This window comes from Pituophis catenifer, unplaced genomic scaffold, assembly GCF_029215685.1.
Source record: "Pituophis catenifer annectens isolate HBS135680 unplaced genomic scaffold, rPitCat1.0.hap2 SCAF_1, whole genome shotgun sequence".
NCBI lineage: Eukaryota > Metazoa > Chordata > Lepidosauria > Squamata > Colubridae > Pituophis > Pituophis catenifer.
The window spans coordinates 57,444,804-57,467,225 of NW_027256881.1; the positions used below are offsets into that span (position 1 = coordinate 57,444,804).

Below are 22,422 nucleotides of genomic sequence, written 5' to 3' on the forward strand. Positions count from 1 at the left end.
ATGCCCACAGATATGTCTCCACATGCCACCAGTGGCACGCGTGCCATAGGTTCACCATCACGGCTATAGGTTCAGTAGGAAAGGGCTAAAAAATGAGGAAGCATACATTAGTGTCATTCAGAATTTGTAGGTGAATAAGAACATAGAAATCCGTAGGTTGGTGATAGTTCCATATTATGCTCCAGTGAATGGTGAGCATAGATGATTACACAGCAAACAAATAAATGAAGGAAGAGTGAAGGAGGAGGGGGAGAGAAACAAATACTGCGGTTGGATGGAGATCCTGAAAGACAGATGGAAAGTTTAAAGAACAAAAATAATGTATAAAACAGAACATGGAGATGCTGAAAGCTTATTATTTTGTACAACGCTGCTTGTAAAAGTTGCTTTCCATAAAGTTGTATGTATATTAACAGATATGGGTCTTTTCAAAGAACATTTAAACATTCCTTCTAATTTTTATTAAAAATATTTTGAAGTTAAGATGCATGGAAACAAGAATTTTATTAGATAATCATACTGCCACAGTCATGGACTTAAACGAAGAACTATATGGTATTAAAGTCTATGAATGATAGAAGGTGATTATGGTCGTCTTCTTCCTTCCATCTTTTTTTTAATTTTCATTAAAAATTGTTAAGAAGAAAAAGGTGGAACAACCGACGCTTTGTCCATAAGTGGTCATGCCTCTGTCTGGAACCATTCTTGTGTATTCATTCATAAAAGCAACTTGAGTTCTTAATACAAAAGCTCTTAATCCTATTACTTCTCATGTTAGGAAATAAAGCAGTGTTAGGCACACTTGAATGTTTTTCCTTGGTGTCAAATATTTGATGCCTATCTACCTAAAACGATGAACACAAGCTGAGAATATTCCATCAGTTACTTATTTGTATCAGTTATTTAGCACTGTTTTTTTCATCCCATGATACATTTACTATAACTATCTTCAAACTTTCTGTCAAAAGCAGAAAAGACAATGGACAAGCAATTCAGCTAAACACCAAAGGCACAGCTGCTTACAAATGCCAAACATGTCAATGTACCATTTCTTTGCATAGTGCCTCGATCATGAGAAAATGAAGCATTTACGCTACTTCCAATTATTCCTTACTCAATTATGTAAAAAAATTAGGTTACACAAAAACATTATTTTAATTAATGAACCATTCGATATGAATAAAACAGAAAAAAAGCATAACATTTACCAAATTGCCAGAAAAAAATATTTTTTATTAATAGCCACAAACATACATTGTAAAATATAAGCAATATTTCTAAGAAGCTGTCTGATAAATGAGGATATAAAATCCAATAAATCAATATTTACATTTTAAAAATTCAACGCACACAAACTGCCAAGCTATGCAAATCCCTGTTTGAGTTTATATCACAAATTAGTTTAAATCCCAAGCTGATGCATTTGTATTCATGTGAAAGACAGAATTGATCAAAGTTGACATTGGACAGAAACCTAAACATCTTTCATTCCTCAGGAACACTTCAGAGACAGATTGCAGTCTAAAATGCTTGGAATAGCAGCAGTCAAATAGGAATTCTACACGCATCCTTTCTGTATACCAACAAATTGAAATTTCAGACAAATGCAAAATATGGTAAACTTACTTGGAAAGGAGGATGACACAGTTTTGTGCTCTCCGGCCATCAATCACAGAAAGCTCTTTCACCTTTCGGCTGGATAAGTATAAGTCTTCAGTTGATCCCATTTCCTTCTACAAATAGTTTTAAAAATGTGGAATTATTTCATTTTTCAGTCAATGCAATACTGAGAAGGAACACTAGGTGGGCAATGCATTGTATCCAAAGGAATCAGCATGGGAGGAAATCCACCAAAGTTGTAGGATTGCAACACTATAAAAATAAAACTTTTTAAAAAATAAGAAACTGTATAAACATGGTTTATTTCCTTATTTGTTTTTCCTTGCAAATCGAGATGTAAGTGTAACAGGCAACCGTATATGTGCAAGCATGCATGCATATATATGTGCATCTAAAGTCCCTAGCTTTTGCTATAAATGGGATTGCCTGAAAAGTATAATTAAATGAAGAACACATTTCACATACAGGGACATGCATTATGACACGTGATATAAACTTGAATCCAAATAAATAAAATATGTTCAAAAAGTACGAACAATACTATCAAGAGATACCACAGGGATTGTATCGGCACCTAGGTAAGTGGAATAACCTTTGACTTTATAGATAGGATTGAGATTAAGAAAAGGATGCTGGAGAGGTAAGGAGAAACAAGTTTGCTGATTTCACTTTCCAATACAACTCTTTAAAAGTTGAAGGACATTAAATTGAATTAATTTCCAGTGGCTACAAAGGACACAGCCTTATAGACTTCTTGGCAACAATGCAGAATTATTTGATATTGCCTTCTTTCAAGAGGTTTTTCAATCTTCAAACTACTTAAGATTCTTTCTTTTTTCCTTCCTTCCTTCCTTTTTTCTTCAGTTCCTCTTTATTGCTTGGCTTTTTAAAAAAAAATCACTATGAATACTAGGACACTAAGAAAGGATCTAGTATCAATCAGGTATTTTCATGTTGAACTATGTTTGAGATTTACTTTTGCAATCTTTTTATTGTAAGAAAGAATACAAGTCACTGAGTGTCATATTGGCATGGGGTAATACATAGAAGCTAGCAAATAAAAATATAACCAAATTCCTAAAATTTCATACTGTTCCAGAAGATGTTCAGTGGGGCAGATATTCTAAGAATTGAGAAGCTGAAAAAGGAAGAATCATTAAAGTCACCTCTCTCTTCTATTCAATGGGACATCCATGACATAACTCAGTTCAAAAGATACTCCCATTAACAATTGAAACTCAGGACCCCTTTAGTTAAAAAAAAAAAAATAACAGGATTATTTGCAGGAGGTGAGTAAAGCCTATTCTTCTGTCTCATAAACAAAACTGACAGTGCCATCTCCGATATCTCTCGTTTACTCATGTGGGTTTGGATCAGTAGTGGGTTTTAATTTTGGTCGCTACCAGTTTGCTCGCGGGCGCGTGCTAACGGGTGTGAGCAGAAGCTTTTGCGCATGCGCAGAGATGTCCGGGCGGTGGGCACAGCCTCCCGCTGCCACCGCTACCAGATCACCTGAACCGGGGGGGGAGGGGGGGCGCGAACCTGTAGAAACCCACCACTGGATACACAAAAGCAGACTGAATTTTATTTTCTGTCTCTCAAAATTCATGCAAGACAATCCTTTGTCTTAGTCACAGAAACACCTATATATGTGCAGATGAAAGATAAGGTTTACTCATGCAATAAACAATGTGGATTATGAAGTTTCAGGTGGATCTCGTGATCTAAATACTGGAAAAGAAATCGGAAAAGTCAGAAAGGGGACAGGCAGTAATACTCACCGTCTTACAGGAGGAAGAAGGATTAGTTAACAGGTCCTACTCAGGCAACAGTTGAAGATAACAGAGAAGGAAACATGCCAACAATTAGCAACAGCAATAAAAAGGTACAGAGTTTATCAAAGCAATAATATTTGGTCTTCTACTGAAGTGCTCGTTAACATGACACTATTAAAATAATCAAAGACAAAAGGCATCACAGTTTGTTCTCCCTTCCATAGACACAAAAGTAGGAGATATTACTAAATTGTGCAGAATTTATCCCTTTTCCATAGAGATTCTAAAGACAATAGTTAACAGGATTTTATAGGCCACAAATAAGGTTTCTCAGTACTTTCTTTTTGCAATTATGTAAGTGATGTTATAAAATAATAAACTGGCCTTTTGAACATCATAAAAGAACAATGCGAGACCTTGAAATAAAATTCTATTCCTGTTTAACATTGCCTTCTTAGTGTATAACAAACAGCAAATACTTTTGTATGGAGTGAAGAACAGACTCTTTGTCTTTTCTAAGAAAAAAGAAGTCGTTTACAGGAAAAGAAGCTGGGGGACCAAATACAATATCATATTAACTTCAGCAAGAAAAAGAAATGTCTCATTCATGCTCATGCATGCAACCCCTCCCCCCCCCCAAAATCTCTCTGGGATTTGCTGAGTTTGGCTTCATTTGGATAAAGTTTAAAGCCGGTGAATGACCAGAATAGAACTGATCTGTTTAGACAAGCAAACCTCATTTTGATCATATCTTAAAACTTTCAGAATCATGATCCAGTTCCATTCCACTTCCTATGACAAGACAGGAAGTCCTCAATTAACTATATAAATCTCTAAACTTTGCTTAATCAGATGGGAACATATCAGGAACATAATCTCAATTTGGTGTAAAGCCTTAGCCTGTCCCAAACTTGGTTATTATAGTTTTGTGGTTGGCAAGAAGTGCTTAGAGGACATTTGTCACTGAATGGGAACCAAACTTTACACATTGAATCAGAAATGGCCAACTCATTTTCATGTGCTTTTTGCCAATAAAAATGAATCTGAATCTTTTAGGAGTCCTGAAAATTAAATGGTTCATTTCCAAAGGGAAAGGGAAAGGTGCTGGAATCAGGTCAGTTTTTCTGGACTAAATTATTAAAGTCCTTCAACAGTTCTGTACAGTGTGGCATCACTGTTTTATATTATTGGAGAAGAAAAGCTGAACTTCCAACCCAGCTTTGGACTAGCATTTGTACACCAGACAACTGGGAGAAAGCATGTTTTCAAAATATAATTTAATAGCTAAGAAAGAATTTGGAAAAGAAGGGGGAAAAAAGTTAAAATCCCATTGATCTATTCAGTTGCGTCTCATTTATGAGAGAAAGACAGCATGAGGGCGATCCACTTTCCAAGAAAAAAAAAACACTCCTGTACAGCTGCTATTAAAAGTATGTCACTACTGTTAGCATTAAATATCCATTATAATCTATTATGAGAAAATGAAAGTAAAATATAAGTATAAGAAAGAAAAGTAAAGAAAATGAAGTAAGCCAAACACAAAGCTGAGCCAATCTAAATTTATTATGCAAGATTTATTAGCTAAGAAGAAACTGTATTACAAAATGAGGGGGGGAAATGGAATTAACAGTATTAACAAGACAAGTGAAAAACAACTAAAAAGATTCCATTCAAGTTGGGTGGCTAATAAATTTGAATTACTAGACTAGACCAGACCAGACTAGACCAAATCAAAGCAAGCCAACGCCAAACTACACTAAACACCATTACCCATCATATAACAACTGCAACCACAAATCAGATTGGTGATGCCAAGTACTATATTTTTCCACTAAAGGCAGACATTATGGCAAACAAAATGTAAAGTAATAATAACATAGTTTACCTCCAAGACCAGTATCAAAAACTGTTAAAATTGAGGCACTTCTTGAAACTACATTAAACCTGTCTACTTACTAATCAACATTCTCATCAGCACTATTTATCTTGGTCAAGCCACCATTTGATGTCTCACAGTGTCTCAGAATGATGCTCAGAATGATACTATATGCAGGAAACAGAGCTTAGCGCTGTGGCACCCCATTTCCAGTCATCAGCACTAGGTAAGTTAAGGGTCCACCAATAAAAGAGGGTGCCATCCAGAAGGCTATTTACCTGGCATACTCAAACCTGGAGCCAATCTGTTTATCCTGAAAATACCATATCCATGAAAAGACATTTCCTACTGTTCGCTTCTCTTTTGGTGCACCAAATACTGAAACCATTTTTATAGAGGAACATAGAGAATTCAGAATCTGGAACAAGGGAAATAGCATTGAATGTCTTACCTGATGTCTTTGATAGGCTGAAAACATTTTTTCAAAATCTTCCAAATCCAGCATCTTGAAAGCCCGTATGTCATCAATTTCATGCCAGATTGTACCATGTATCTTTTCCTAAAATTCAAAGAGATGTATATAATTGTGTCTAGCCTTACAACATTCTAGTGAATCATAATGTTCATATATCTATCATTGTTCCATTTTCAACTCCCAAATGCACACAAAGGTGAAATACTATTAAAAGTAATACTTAAGAGCATTGCTTCCCTTGTTTTTTTCTTTTATATCTGAGATGTTTTGGGTAAAATACATTTTACTCTAAAAACAATTTTTATTGCAAAAACCCCCTAGAAATTTCAGAAAATTAAAGAAATTATATTTAAGAAAGAAAAAGCAGAGGAGGAGGAGGGAGGAGGGAGGAGGGAGGAGGGAGGAGGAGGAGGAGGAGGAGGAGGAGGAGGAGGAGGAGGAGGAGGAGGAGGAGGAGGAGGAGGAGGAGGAGGAAAGCTGCCCAGCATGTGGTATCTTGAGTCCAGACAGCTAAAAATAGGACACTCCTAGCTCCTGAACTGAAGCTCACAAAAGGAACTCACATAGTAAAGTGCATTAGCACTTCATTATTAAACTAATTAAGAACAGCTTCTATCTCCCACTCACTCTTATTAAAGAAACAAGAGAAAAATGCATTATTTTGAGAAACTAAAAGGGGTCAGGAAGAACTCAATGGATAGAACATAATTAAAAGAAGACACAACTTTTGAAGAAAATCCGGGCCAAAAAAATAAAGACAAAAGCAAAACAGCCATGCCTTTGGACTCTCCAGAAGTCACTTTTTGGCTTATAAGGATGGCTTATATTACAAAGCAAGTTTCCATTGAGAACTGAAAAGTTTTCTGCTTTGTCTCTGTTAAATTCACTCAGAGCTGTTAAGAGTGCTCTGGTCTGTCTAGTTTATAATTCTGAATGAGACCTAAAACCAGAATATGGAAAATGACCCTGGGACATATTTTACTCTGCACATCTTTATGAGCAGCAGGGGAAGACACTGGTGGAGACAACTACAATCAAAAATATAGTCCAGAATTGACTGCTTAAAAATGAAGCCCAATGAAGTCCCATAAAGCTCACTAAATCTATCACATGAAAACAGCAGGTATCGAAAATTAAACCTCTGGAAATTTTCCCATTAAGACACACTGGTTATATTCCCCTTTTTTTATTCTTCAGTTCAGTCTGATGTCATTTTTTTTCCCCTCCATAGACTGTGGTAGGAGTCTGTCCAAGCACATTACTTTTTTTCCTTTTTTTCTTTGGAACTTACAGCTGAATTGGCCAAACCATATCTCCATCAACAAAAAAAAAAAAAAAGAGAGAGAGAGAGAGATTTGTGGATGTGTCAGGAAGAGATGTTCTGTCCATGTGCGTTGGAGAGGGAGTGGGGACATTATTACAAGCAGGAGTTGTGGAATGAGCTGAGCAACGGGAGAAGCTCAGGAGAAAACTGGCCGGAGGCCTGGAGTTATCTGCAAAGAGTGACTGAAGGGGCCAAAGAAATGGGATCCGTTTCAGAAGCATGAGTAGCAGGAAACTGTGAGCAGCAATAGGGCCAAGAGGTAAGAGCAGCTGCAGAGTCAGGCAAACATGCCAACCTCTGTAATAGTGACAATAGTTCACAGCAGTGATAGCAAACTTTCTCCTTCTGACTCAGAAAGAGAGAGATGCCAAAGTCTCCGCAGCAATTTAGGCCAGAGGCAACAGATGCCTGGCTGAAGAGCCTGAAAAACGCCAACCATCAACCACATCTTGGATGGCTAAAAGATAGCCAGAAGTCAGGCTGAGAAGAAAACGATGTTTGTTTTTACACATTGTAAGTGGGAAGGCAGCAAAGGATAGGAATAAACTAAGCTGGGGTCATTAGCTCCCTACATTAGGTGTAGGAGAGGAAGGAAATAAAATGATAGACATTGATATAAGAAACATACAAGAAATAGGCATAGCTATAATAGTTATAGAATATAAATTGTAAGATAAGAACATAGAAATGTTTAGAATGTGTGATTGAGCATATATATATAACTGTATATCTATATATACATATGTATGTAGCCCTTGGGTTATGAAAGCAAATTGGGACCAGAATGTCCATTGCTAAAAGATGCACTTGTAAAGTATGAAGTCATATGACTGCATCACTTAGCAATAACAGTTCAGAAGTCCTCATGCTTCAACCTCGCATGATGATGGCATCTGACTTCCTGCTGGCTTCCCAATTGATTTTGCTTGTGGGAAGCTAGCAGGGAACACTGGAAATCACAAGAACACGCCTGCAGCTTGCTGTGACAGCATAATTGTAAGCTAGACACCAAAAACAGGGACATTGTAGCAGTCAGACCTTCACAAGTTTCAACAATCACTGAATGTGTGGTTGTAACTTGACAACTATATATGTATCTGTGTCACTCATTCATTCATTTATAGAGCCACTGAAATGTATACAGCCCTGGAAAAAAGTGGACATACTTTCAACATTTTTGTAAAAAAAAAATGCTGTACTATAAATTCTGTGGTATCAGTTTATAGTGTGAGGGACCGTATGACTGAAAGTTCATCCATTACCTTCCACAAAAAGAAAGTTTACAAATCAAGTAGAATCTCAGCTTGCTGTTTCTATGTTAACTCTGTATATGCATGGAATATTATTCAAGGGAAACAAGATCAATTTTAAATTTTGATAATATAGTTTTGATAAATTCTGGTAATCCACCTATTATTTCATATACAATAAGAAAAGATTTCCAGTGTAGATACTATCTTGCAAGCCAATGTAATTTTGCCCTCATTTTGCCACCTGGGAGGCACCTGCAATGCACTGATATAAATCAATATAAGCCATATGAAAAATACTAAATTCCCTAAATATTAAATACTATTACTGAAGTTCCACCCTAGTTTTGATAGCTACTACATACCTTGTAAATTAGGGCAAACACAATCAAATCATTCCACTCCAAATTCAAACTATAACTGCATGCTCCAAAACTGCTTATTTATTCATTCTCTAACCCCTATTTATCAATACAGCTGTCTCCACTGTTAACCAGAGGGAAGGAGAAGCTTTTGGTCACTGTAAACTAAAAAGAAACATCTGTCTCTCTCATGCAGTGTGTATGTGAATATAACTGTCTTCCCCTCCCATCCCCCAGTACCAATTCCTGAAAATAAAACTTACTCTCATGGTCTCCCATAGCCCCACGTGGCTGTGAAAGACAAGAACAGGAGGAGCAGCAAATATTTCACTTCATCATATTTGAAAAGAAAAGGAGAGTAAGCGAGAAGAGAGAGCGCACATTCTTGTGGCATTCCAAAGGTCCCAGGACACTGATTCCACATGCCTGAGCTGAGCCCTCAGTGACTTGGGAGTCTTAAAAAGAGCATGGATTTCTAGGCAGCTACCCAAATTCAACACAGACAGTATTCTATCTCCATTTTTTTAATGGCCAAAGAGTAATAGGGGTGACGGAAATTAGGTGGGGGCAGTTGCAGAGTTGGATGAAAACAAGTGTGCCACACAAAAAAGGTAGGCCGAGTACTCCTTTAGAAGGAAGAGCTACATTGATTTGTAACTAGAAGAGGGGGATTATACTCATACATGGTTACGCAATGAATGAGTTGTTCAGAGCATTGCATGTCATTCAGTCTCTGTAAACGTTCTAGCCTCAGGGCTGTCTCAAACTTTTCCGCCCGCATTTCACTGCCACCAATCCTACCCACCAACACAAACACTCCATCCATTTTGGTGGAAACTGCAAAGTTAAAAGCTTCCTTCCAAAGAGGCTTGCTTGAAAACACGCTGCACAAGATCTCCAGCAGACCGTGGCTATATATAAATACCACGGCATTTGCATGTGTTTGGATAAACACATGATAAAATTTTAAATGTTAACACTTCCACATGCAATGTGGAAAGAATGTTTTTGCTAGAGTTTGACATGGGGGAGGAAGGAACATTTAAATAGGGTTGACGGAAGAATGTATTTTGAAATGTCAATGTGTTCTCTCTCGGCTAAAATGTTTAAGTTACAAAACTGCAGTATTAGAAGCTTTGTGGTTGAGTTTTGTAATTAAATTTAATTACAAAATTCTGCCCATTTCAAAACTAATAGGCCTTACTTTCAAAATATATCTTAAGATGATGTGTGGGCCTGTGCAGGGGTGAAATCCAGCAGGATTCTGACAGGTTCTGGAGAACCAGTGGCGGAAATTTTGAGTAGTTTGGAGAACCAGCAAATGCCACCCCTGGCTGGCCCCAGAGTAGGGTGGGAATGGAGATTTTGCAATATCCTTTCTCCATGAATGGGGAGGGAATGGGGATTTTGCCATATCCTTCCCCTGGAGTAGGGTGGGAATGGAGATTTTGCAGTATCCTTCCCCTGCCATGACCACCAAGCCACGCCCACCAAGCCACACCACGCCCACCAAGCCATGCCCACAGAACTGGTAGTAAAAAAAAAATTGGATTTCACTACTGGGTCTGTGTGTATAAAAATTCCCTTCTCACCCTTATGGGTGATATGTATCTTCCTCAATCTCGGGTCCCCTATCAGAGCTTTGAGAGTCTGAGGGTTCTGCGGAGTATCTTAGCTCTATGCAGCATCTATTGAACAGAGAGCTCTGATGTTGTTCCTGGGATCTATTGGAGCCACTCTCCCAGCTTAGGAATCACAGTCCTGAGTGTTCCTATCATCACTGGTACCACTTTGCTCTTTACTTTCCATATCCCCTCTAGTTCCTCCTTTAGACTGTGGTACTCCTCCATACTCCTCCTTCCTAATGGCACTGCACTTGGCATTGCTAATTTATCGTAACCAGTACTTGCCTGTCCATCTGGTTCTAGACGTCCCATAGGATCTTAGCCCTGTTATTCTCCATAATCTCCCCATCTGGACTTGGGACAGTCTAGCCCAGATGTTCCTCTACACCAGGGATGGGGAACCTTTTTCTCGTTGCGTGCCGGAAGTGTGTGTGTGTGCACGCGATAACACCCGTGCATGCCAGCACCCATATTGCAATGCGACCCCCCACGCATGCGCATACACACATGACACCCCACGCATGCACCCCACATTGCGCACACTTCCCCATACATACGTTCTGCATTGCGCATGCACAGTCCCCCACATGCGCTTTGTGCCTCCCCACCGCGACTTGTTTTGGGCTTTCAGGAGCAGGCATTGAAGCGCAAGAACCGGCTCCGCTGGGTACAAAGGGGTGGGGAAAAGATCTGCTTTGGGGCTTCATTTCTCCCCAGCCGAGCTCCAGACCTGTCCAGGGGCAGGGATTGAAGCCCCCAATTGCTGCTTCTGGCAGCACAAGAACCGCTGTTGCCGGGGATGAGGGGGTGCCAGCGCCAGAAGCAGCGGGCTGGGGCTTCAATCCCTTTCCCTGGACAGCCTGCTCGGGTGCGGAGACAAGGAAGCCGCAGATCGCAGATCCTTCCCACCACCCCCTTGCACCCGGTGGCGGTGGTTCTTGCGCTCCCCTTCCCCAGCGATGGCAGGAGCAGTTGGCGGGGGAGAGAGGGTGGTGGCAGGCTGCAGCAGCAGGCTGGTCGCGCTGGCTATAAGGCAGCAGCGGCTCCTCCTCCTGCCACCCTCGCGCTCCAGGCAGCGTCCAGGCAGCCATATCTGTCCTCCCCCTGCGCCAGCCCATGTGGAATCCAGGCAGCACAGCTGCAGGGCCTTTCCTCGCAGTGGCGATGGCGTGATGAGGCAAGCAGGCAGCTGGGCATAGGGGAGTGACTGGTGGCAGTGCTCCTGGCTGGCAAGGGGTGATCCCAGGGCTGTATGCGGGCAACGATGGCATGGCCAGTGCGCACCCGCATTAAAGGCCAGCTGATTGTCATGCACGCATGCGCACCAGTAACCTGCAGACTAGCTGGCTGGTGCGCATGCTTACCCTGGAAACCCGGAAGAGGAATGGGCGACGCCACGCGTGCCAGGCAACATGGCTCTACGTGCCACTTCTGGCACACGTGCCATAGGTTCGCCAACACTGCTCTACACAATGCCAGCTACTTGGTTGTGCTGTTCAGTATATAATGTTCCTGCCTGAATTTTTACACTCTGCCACTATGCTTTGGACTTTTCTGAGGTCTCTCTGCATAGTCTGTACCTTGGGTTCTGTTTAGTATGGTAGACCCCTGTTTCTATGGATCTGTTGCTTAGTGTGTGTACTTCAGTTGATAGGATTTTTCAATGTCTGCCACCTTAGCTATCTGTCAGAGATATATCTGTGTGTGTATCACATAATTTTATGTCTATAATCATATAATTTTAAATGAGTATCAGTTTTGCACCTAAAATTGGGTTCTTATGGCATATCCACCTTAGCACAATCTTCAACATTCCAATCTTCTCCAACATTTCAATCAATAGCAAGCTAAAGGAAAATAGCATTTTTGAACCTTACCTCACTCAATTTGGCCCAGTTGAAGGATTTCAGTGGATGAGATGGCTGCGGGATTGATTTTTTCTTTAGGCTAATCTCACTGTTGCTGAACGTGGTGGTGGCGGTGGTGGAAGAAACGGGAGGCAGACTGACATTGAAGAATGGAGGTGCTCCAGGTGGGGGTGGAGGCCCACCTGGAGGTGGTGGCGGAGCTGGAGGAGGAGGACAGCTAGAGAAAGGAAGAGGTGGGGGAGGTGGTGGCAAAATCTCTGATGATCGTAGAGAAGAGGACAAAGAAAATGGTCCACCAGGTGGTAGTTGAGGAGAAATTGGGAATGTACTATTCCCTTGCTGGAAAAAGAAGTAATATTTGAGAGCAATCAGTAAAAAGATACTAGTTTTTATTGCATTACCAGAAATATAACACCCCTCCCCAAACATTGTAAGAATCATATTAGTGATTACTTCGTGTTGGTAAGGGTGACAAAATGTCAATATTTAAAAAGTTTCCCTTTTAAGGGTCATCCAGTCCCTGCCAGGTAGGTATGGAAACCTGGATAAACTGCAGGGCTTCTATGAGGAATATTTTGACTAATTAGCAATAGCACTTAGACTTATATACTGTTTCACAGTGCTTTATAGCCCTCTCTAAGCAGTTTACAGAGTGAGCATATTGCCCCCAACAATTTGGGTCCTCATTTTACTGACCTCGGAAAACAAACCCAACCTAAACAAAACAAAACGGAAGCAATGACCAAGAATGAATTAAAAACACTGGCAATATAAGTTGCCATACATGTTGTCTTCTCCACAGAAAACTTCAAACCTTATATTTCTGTTTAAGTAAATTAGGGAAAAAGAAGAAAAGGGGCCCGTATCCTACCGAAAATTCATTCAGCTGAACAATAAGGTCACTCATTTGATCCCGAGTTTGGCGAAGCTCCAGGGATTCTCTTTGCAGCTTGTCCTTCATTTTATTCAGTGTCTTCATCATTTCATCTTTCTCTTGGGTTTTTATGTCACATTCTCTTTCTTTTTTCTCTAGCCTGCTCATCAATTCAACATGTTCTACAAACAGTAGAGGGAAAACTAAGTAATTGCAAGCAATCAAAATATATAATAAATCCAGAGAACCTAAACTGTAAAGTGGCTGGGGAAGAAGAGAGTTTCATTAAAATATTGATGCGGATTACTCTAGATGTATAAAAAAAACTCTTTAGACTGAAAGTCAGCATGGTTTTTTTTTTTAATGAGAGTGGCACTCAAAATAGGGAGATCAGTCTAATGTTAAAAGGCATTGTCAGCTGCTCTTTAGCATCGGCAAACTAATAATACAAGAAAACACATTCCCTGAGCTTTGTCCTTTTCTAGATTACCTGAAGTTACATGTCTAAATTCCATTTTTTCCCCCAACTCTGAAATAACCACATACCTTTCCGGAATTTCTCTGCTTGATCTCTCCATTGTTTCACTTCATTTTCATTTACCAACCTGAATGAAGATAAGGTCAGATTATTTAAAACCCATTCCCAAAAAAATGAAATAGAAATATTCCTAGAAGAATAGGAACATATTAAGAACTAATAGCATAATAAGCTCATTTCTAAGCTCATTTCTTGTTATTGCTGTTAGCCTTTTAGATAAAGTTAACTCTCTATTGCAAAATGTTATAGTATAGTTTAATGCAAATTTTACTGGGCAAAAACATAGACATTATTTTGACTAATTTTATTTCTACATAGATGAAACCTTATATATGAAGGGGCCCTTATCTTAAACATATTGCGTGAATAAAATCCAGTCCCAGTTTTCATGCTTCTTACATCTTAATGATGTTCTTGACATTGAAGTTTTCCAAAGTAGATACATCTGGATCATTCCCTCGTTCATCCTGAAGAACAATTTGCTGCAGTATCCTGTCTAAAAGCTGCCATTGTTGAAAAGTTCCCCCATTTCTTTTATCTGCAATCACAAACACCAGTAAGGAAACTTAGAGATCTAATCACAAGCCCCTGAAAGCAATTTCTTTGAATATTATAAATGAGCACATGTGAAAAATATATTTACAAGTAATCCTCATCTAGTGACTACAATTGGGACCAGCAACTCCGTCATTGAATAAAGTAGTTGCTAAGTAAAACTGCAACTGTGCTTACAAATTTACTTCAGTTTTCCTTTGCTTGGGATTAGTTCTCACTTGATTATAATGACAGGAAAACCTGGTTTCCCAGAGAAAATGTGAAATAAAAAATGAATAATGCTTAAAAATAAATGAATTTCTATTACCCACCTCCTATGTTTTTTTTATGACTTCCAAAGAAAAATTTGTAGAAAGATATTCAAGTTATCCCAAAGCATGAATACCTATATGTGGCCAACAACTTCCACCTTATGGAAAATGGGCTTTTACTTACCCAATAAATTTAATTGAAAAAAAGGAAAGAACCTCTGAAATGAAAAACAGAGCATGCTAAGTACTCCCTCTTAGGTAAGTCCTTTTTAAAATTAAAAATAAACTATTGTACACTTCAGTTCTTGACCTGAGGATTATGGATCATAAGCCTGAATATTTGAAATAGTCCTGCAATGACCAAATAAGATTTTTAAAAAATTTCTTCAAGTTACTGTTTTTCACTCAAAGCAATTTTTTATAACCATCCAAACTACGTTCAAGTAAACTCTGGCAAAGCTAACATATTTCCCTCTCCCTCCCTCCCTCCTTCACACACACACACACACACACACACACACACACACACACACACACACACACACAATAATTTTGGGAAACACTTTAGTTCTTGCCCAACATTTTAATGAAACCACATAGATGCTGTTATATATGCAGCTTCTGCTTGCCAATAGTATTATTCATTTTCAATTTCAGGTTGAAAACAAGCTGAAGAGATTTATACCATAGTAAGTTAGAGAAGATGTTTTGATTCCTTCTAGAAGTTTATCTTTTTAATTCATAATCTCATGCCATTGATTATTCTAGTTTAGAGGGACAGGAGCTGAAGTTCAAAGCATGAAATGTGGCACCAGATTCCTTATTTCTGACGTATATCTTATAGTACAGGCAGTCCTTGATTTACAACAGTTCATTTAGTGACTGTTCAAAGTTACAATGCCACTGAAAAAAAATGCCATTCTGACCGTTTTTCATGTTGCAGCATCTCCATGGTCAAAATTCAGATGCTTGGCAGCTGACTTATATTTATGACTATTGCAGTGTCCCGGGGTCATGTGATCACCTCTTGTGACCTTCTGACAAGCAAGGCCAATGGGGACGCCAGATACACTTAACAACTGTGTTACTTTAACAACTGCACTGATTCACTTAACAACTGTGGCAAGAAAGGTCATAACATGGGGCAACATTCCCTGAACAACTCTCTCCCTTACCAACAGAAATTTTGAGCTCAGTTGTGAGCGTAAGTCAAGGACTACCTCTCTATGTAACTCAGGGTTGTCAAACTGATGTCCGTGGGCCAGATGTGTCATGTGCAGGCAACACACACCCCAGCTCCATGAAGGGAAAAAGCATCATGATACGTCATGTGACGACGTGACACCGTGAGTTTGACACCCGTGATATAACTGTTCGGCCTTCAGACACACAAACATGAGGCAAAAAAGTGTAGCCAATAGACCCAGTATGAACCGTTCCACTCTGCATTAATGTGTTGAACATGTCAAGCCCAAATTTTAAAGAGGGCTGCAAAAGTTCAGTAACTGTATATTTGCTCTCAGCACCTCCGATTAAATTTGAGTGGCTAATTCCAAATGAAAACAAATTCTATTTAGTTGTTGCTAGACTATTAAATAAATGTAATATTCCCAAATTTGTACGATATACTTCAGAGAAATCGCTAATTTGCTTTTCCAATTAGGGCTTGAGAACTTCTTATTTATCAGTTCCCATGAAGTAAGATGGGAATGAAGTATTTTCTGTGAATTTCCCATAGTATAACAAGAGTGTTCATCTGGCCAGTGTTTTGTTTTTCATCAAAATTCTGTGTTAATTAAGAGTGGAACCTGCATATCTCCGACTCTTAACACAAACGTTCTTTCTTGTTCCTTTAAAAAAGAAAAAAAAATCTAATAATTTAATCAAGTTGAACTTCGTTTCCAGATGGACTTCATCCAACATTTGTCCTTTTATTGCTTGTTAAGCAAGAAATGGCTGCTTCATGTTTTTTGGGGGAGATCTTAAGTGGGAACAGGAAAACGTGCTCTGGGAAAGCCAGCTGTCTACAGGCAAAAATTCTGTAGTGAGCTAATCTATCTCTACCTTCCTTTTAGTTGTATGGAAATGGTGAGTCTGAGAGATAATCCATACTGCATGGTCAGAATGTATGAGTAATCAGTTTCCCAGAAGATCAAAATTGTCTAATGAATTAGTTTCCAACTTTGCAAAAGAATAACAGGTCGTATCTTCCTTTCCTTTCTTGGAAAAGTAGTACTAGGATCTATTTTGCAGCCACTAATCTATTTGTATCTGAGCCATTTTCTTCTGGACCTCTAATTAAGTGGTTCTAGTTGGAGAACCAGAAGGAGAAATCATATTATACTACCATGCACAGCTACTGCACACTAAAGAGAGGATGTACTGGTTTATTATAAAATCTTTGATTATGATTAAATGTGTAAGTGTTTTGCTATCACATATCACAGGATGCATGCCAAAGCACCTGCTAAGATTGCTTTGGCAACAACGAGATATCAGGATGCCATGTATCTTGCCTAGAGATCAGGAAAATGAAATGCAAAAGACAAGATTATTTGATTGAAGGAGTATGCTCCACCAATATTTTAATAAGTTGGTCTATTTTCCCAGGTCTGAAAAATGCTCCTGACTGTTCCATTCTGAGCAGACTATGGGAATGTTGATTTTCCCCTTGTTATGTTATCTCTATTTAAATGACATATGGTTCTTGCAAGGCTCACAAATTCTACCACACCTTTATCTTTCCTGCTTTGTGGATAAAAAACTAATACACAGCAGTGAATAGCAGAGTAGTTTCAGAAAATATTAATTTACCTTCCTATCTCCAACACACTGTAATGGGAGAACCTTACTAAGAATATACCCCTACTTTCTCTTCCCATCTAACTCTCCACCCATGTAGCTTTACAACTCTTCTCCCATTTTTATAGGGAGAACTAAAGAAGATACTGCCTGTTTTTTTTTTTTTTTGGTCTTAACCAATATCCAAATCTGTAAAGAAATTTAATAAAGCTTCAGGTTTTGCAGCTTCTGAGGAACTCTTCTACATGGGAATATCCCTTGAATCTGTCCAGATCAGCTTCATTTTAGGATTCGAACAAAGCTGAAAAACATTCCTACTACAAGGAACTCGACAACTGGTAGGTGAAGAAAAAAAGATCAATGTTCATTTTGCTCCAGTAAGATGACGTTAAGCTTTGTTGTAATATTGTAATGTTCTATGTTGTAATACCACAATGATGTGATATTACAGTCCATACCAAAACACTAAAAAATTTATTTGTTTGTATCCCAAGTTTATTATTTTTACCAATAACTCAAGACAGCAAACATATCCAACACACCTTCCGCCTCCTATTTTCCCCACAACAATAACCCTGTGAGGTGGCTTGGGCTGACAGGCCCAAAATTACCCAGCTGGCTTGCATAGCTAAAGTGGACTTGAACTCATGGTCTCCTGCTTTCTAGCCTAGTGCCTTAACCACTAGACCAGACTGGCTAATGGTAATATGGTAAAAATGTGTAATAATCCATGAAATTTGAAGGGGTATATTTTTGGCACCATCCTCTTAGATCATTAACTTTACCAACTAACTTTCTTCTTACATATCACAGCACTTTCCCTTTGATTGTGAGAAGAAATGACCTACTTACAAGGCATTTGTAAGCAGTGCTGGAGTACAGACAGTAAATAGGGGTAAGCATCTGTGTGCTTCAACTTCTTCTTGATCAGCTCAAACATCTGTGAGGCGCTTTTTGTGTCAATATGTACCTACAACAGAATACAGAGAAAGGCAAACAAAAATTATAATAAAAACATCATCATGAGAAATATTTTAAACCAAGTAGCCAAATCATCAAACACATAAATTTCAGAGTGTAAAAAGGTGAGCAGAATAAGGTGATATTATATTAGTTTGTGGAAAACAACTGTCAACATCTATGCTCATCAGGAAACTGAAACCCAATCTCTTGCTTATGCCTTGCATTTGCTGCATTATGCGATGTCTGTATATGAAAATAAAATGCCACATTTAAAAAAGAAAATAATAATTTGTGACACTTCTGAAACTCAGTCCGGCTATTGGAGAAGGTATCTATTACAAGACCCATGCCAATTAGAATGCTACTCGACACCGGGATGCCTATTTAATGGTGGATCCATTGACATCTACCAGGTTATTCCCAGAAAGAAAAGAAAGTATCTTACTACATTATAGGTAATTATTTCAAGATGTCACAATTTATCTTTATTTTTGTTATGGTCAGAGTTACCTAATCTAAAACAAGCCAATAACATACATTAAGAAGGGTTGCACAAAATGCATCAGGATGGAATGATTTAGCAAATTATGGAAATTTTCATTTACTTCTGGAATACAGGCGGTTTGATGATTTCTGGAAATATATTTTCCAAACAAAAAGTTATGTGGTGTGCCCAGTGTTGTGGACAAAATAGATTCAATCTACTCCAGTATTACTCCCTGGGTTAACAAATTTTTCCAGTTGCTAATATTAAGAATGCATATGTTACTTTTGCTATTAAAAACTAAACAATTGATAGGGGAAATATCTACCGTATATTAAAAAAGAAGACAATGTTAAAACCAATAATTGAATCTATTGTGTTTAGAATAAGAAACATGTAAAATTAGGTAGGCTTCTGAAAAAAAAAATACTGTAGCACATTAGTGGTTTTCTTTTTTCATATCCTCAGAATAAATGACATTCATGTTGCTCTGCTCAAAAATCTATTATAGAACACTTTCATATTATAGAGCATACTTATCTTTTTATCTTGCCTGACAAAAAAATTGGTAACTTCTATATTCTACTCTATTACCGTTATTTGAAAACCTATCCTTATTTTTATGCATCAACATTTTATTGGACTTACATCTGACACTAACTGTTGTTTATGTATACACCAGGGCTGTCAAATTCCCGGCCTGTGAGCCAGATGCATCACATGCTGGGCATTCCCATGCCCTGTTTAGCGAAGGGGAAAAAAGTCCCGATACATCACATGATGTCACCATGACGTGAGTTTGACACTCCTGGTCTATACTGTCTGTCTACTAACACTACAGTAGATGGGAACTACTGTAGCAATTATGGGGACAAATTCATAACATTATAACATGTTCTAGCCTTTTTAGAAAAGAAGCAGTAAGTGCAATCATGTGAATAATTCCAGTGTAGTGCAATGTAGCATGGCTTTGATATACTGAGTACTTGTTTAGATCTTCTAGGCTTCAAATAAAAAAAAAGGGGGGGGTCTCCATTGAGGACTAAAGTGCTAAGCTGCAGCAGGTGCTTGCTTCAAAGAGAAGTGAGGAGCTGTCCACTGAGTTCCTAAGATTCATGGTGCTGAATCCAGCACTGGATCTAAAGCCCCTTAAAAGTGGACAGAACTTAGGGGGTATCAAGGTAAAGCTGTGTGGAATTGGAACAGCAAATGTACAAACACCCAAATTGTAGGGATACATTTTATCCCACAAAAGGCCATTTTAGGTGGTCAAAGCCTAAGAGCAAAGACAGATACAGAACTTCAGAATAATAAAGATGGCAAATCTAAAATAGAGATAAAGAAAACTGTATTGGAAAAGAACTCTGGGATCATTCAGTGTCTTTTATTCCCTAAGTGAGCAAGGCATATTAAGCAATCTGGACCAGCGAACTATTGATAACCAACAAATATTCCTAAAATTCAAACTATAAATGTGTGAATGAACAAAAATCAAATTGCGGCATTTTAAGCCATCGCTGCCATAATAGTCCAGTTAAATGAGGGGGACCTGACAAGATCTGAATTAACTCAATGACCAGATAACTTTTTTTTAAAAAAAAATAAACCTTGTTATACTTTTTGTTCTGTATATATAAGAAAGAAAATGTCTCATTTTTCTTTAGTTATATGAAAACCGTGCCTTTGTCCCACAGAAAAATCTGGTATATTTATAATAGTAGCTAAGGCAAACTTTCTTAGCAGCAAAAGCAAAAACACCCACCATTTCAAACCTCTTTGCAAGTTCCAAGTCATCTTCATTTCGAACCATCTCAAAGAAATCTAAGTGCCTAGAGGAAAAATAAACATTTTCATCATCTATATGTTATTCATAATGATGTGAACTCAGTTGGAATTAGTTTCCACATTTGATATGCTGCCCTTAAATCAATGTGGATTGGGGGGCCTACATTCAGATATGATTTTCATGACATAATAAAAAGCAAAACTAGATCAATGTGCTTATTTAGATTTAAGGCAGATGGTATCTTGAAAAACTGGAACTGCTGTTTGAACCACAGAATAAGACCAACTGGGAGACAACTAAAAGTTATAAATTGGCATCAACTGAGATAATCAACTAAGGATTAATGTTAAATATATAGCAGCAGATTTATTTATTCTCAGAGAGAAATATAGTGATGACCACTGTATGTTAGTTTGGAGGTTTCAATTCTTCCTGTCTTATTATTTGCAAAAATTCCCTTCCCCAGCCCCATTTTTCTCCAGATTTTTGTTTTAAACCCCCCCCTTTAGTTGGAAGAAGAATTGTTTTCCAATCTATACTATCTTGCTCAAGCTACTGTATAGTTTCAAGACTTTAAGCAGAAAGGGGGCAATTGCCCCTATATATTGAAATCATGCAGTTCATTTTATGATTTAGTTCATTTTATCTACATCAGTTTCCAGCTGGCATGATAACTGCAATAAACATCAAATAGGAATGTAAAATATGGCTCAAACATAAAATATTGGAATAGGAGAAAATAGGATAACAAGATAACAAGAAATATCACAGCATTGATTCAATTAAAAGAGCCTGGGTGAACAAAAGAAGGTTTCAGCTGGCAACCAAAAGTTTACAAGGCCTGATACCAACAATAACTGAACTGGTAATTTCATGCCCAAAACATCTGCATTAAGAACACCAATATACATTCTAGCAAATGCGCTGTCAAAACAGTATCCTTCCTTGGAAGGAATAGGCTAGCTTGCAAGTACTGTATTTTCCGGCATATAAGATGACTTGGCGTATAAGACGACCCCCGACTTTTCCTGTTAAAATATAGGGTTTGGGCTATACTCGCCGTATAAGACTACCCCTCTTCCAACGCACACCAAATAAAAATTAAAAAACATCAACTGGCTCACCCACAATGTAAAAGCAGATGTGCTAGACCCAAAATGGCCCCTGCAACAAGCAGGAAACTCACACAGCCACAAAAAGCCCAAAAACCCTACTTTCACACTTTACACACACAAAATTCCACATACAGCTTTGTGAGATTTTGTGTGTTTGTGTAGTTAGAGTGAAACACTACAGAAACACACTAAATCTCAGAAAGCTGCACAAATATTATTTTATTTTATTTTTATTTTTATATGAAAGCTAAATTTAAAACTTCCTAAACTTTAAATGGCTAGGTCTAAAAAAGAACAACTAAAAAAAACCCCAATTAACTATTTTTTTTAAAGTTCCCAAAGGGGAAAAAAACTTACCCAATAGAACAGGGGTCTCCAACCTTGGCAACTTTAAGACTTGTAGACTTCAACTCCCAGAATTCCTCAGCCAGCTTTGCTTTGCTGGCTGAGGAATTCTGGGAGTTGAAGTCCACAACTCCCTGCCTGCTTGATTGCAGGCAAGGAGTGGCTTGCTGATGGAATGGATTGCAGGCAAGCGAAGCAAGGCAAGCATTGTGACTAGCAGCTAAGGTAAGCAAGCTAGAGGGGGAAAACTTTTTTCCTTTTACATGGCTCTGGCAATCCAAGCTGAGTTGCCTGATTAGCAGGCAACTCAGCTGGGATCGTCAGAGCTTGGATCGCCAAAGCCATTTAAGGCTCGTCAGAGCCTTTCAGGCTGGTCTGCCTGGTTACAGGAGAACGACACCCGGCGTATAAGATGACCCCCAACTTTTGAGAAGATTTTCATGTGTTAAAAAGTCGTCTTAAATGCCGGAAAATACGGTAATAACCTCCAAAAGTTCTGTAGGTCTTAAATCAGACTCAATTCAATCTTTATGC

The 22,422-nt window shown here is 38.4% G+C and overlaps 1 protein-coding gene across 2 annotated transcripts in view; it reads right to left on the bottom strand.

Annotated features, from left to right (window-relative positions):
* DAAM2 (dishevelled associated activator of morphogenesis 2) overlaps positions 1-22,422 on the bottom strand; it is a 161,430-nt gene that overhangs the window by 40,305 nt on the left and 98,703 nt on the right. Inside the window, exons 9-17 of one of the 2 annotated variants that reach the window (XM_070932453.1) lie at positions 20,405-20,471; positions 18,048-18,165; positions 13,987-14,125; positions 13,596-13,654; positions 13,047-13,231; positions 12,185-12,514; positions 5,723-5,830; positions 3,402-3,437; positions 1,627-1,733 (exon numbers count right to left, since the gene is read on the bottom strand). In XM_070932453.1, coding sequence (XP_070788554.1) covers positions 1,627-1,733; positions 3,402-3,437; positions 5,723-5,830; positions 12,185-12,514; positions 13,047-13,231; positions 13,596-13,654; positions 13,987-14,125; positions 18,048-18,165; positions 20,405-20,471 — 1,149 coding nt within the window. The remainder of the gene's footprint in view (positions 1-1,626; positions 1,734-3,401; positions 3,438-5,722; positions 5,831-12,184; positions 12,515-13,046; positions 13,232-13,595; positions 13,655-13,986; positions 14,126-18,047; positions 18,166-20,404; positions 20,472-22,422) is intronic. The other variant, XM_070932454.1, reaches the window with a different exon arrangement.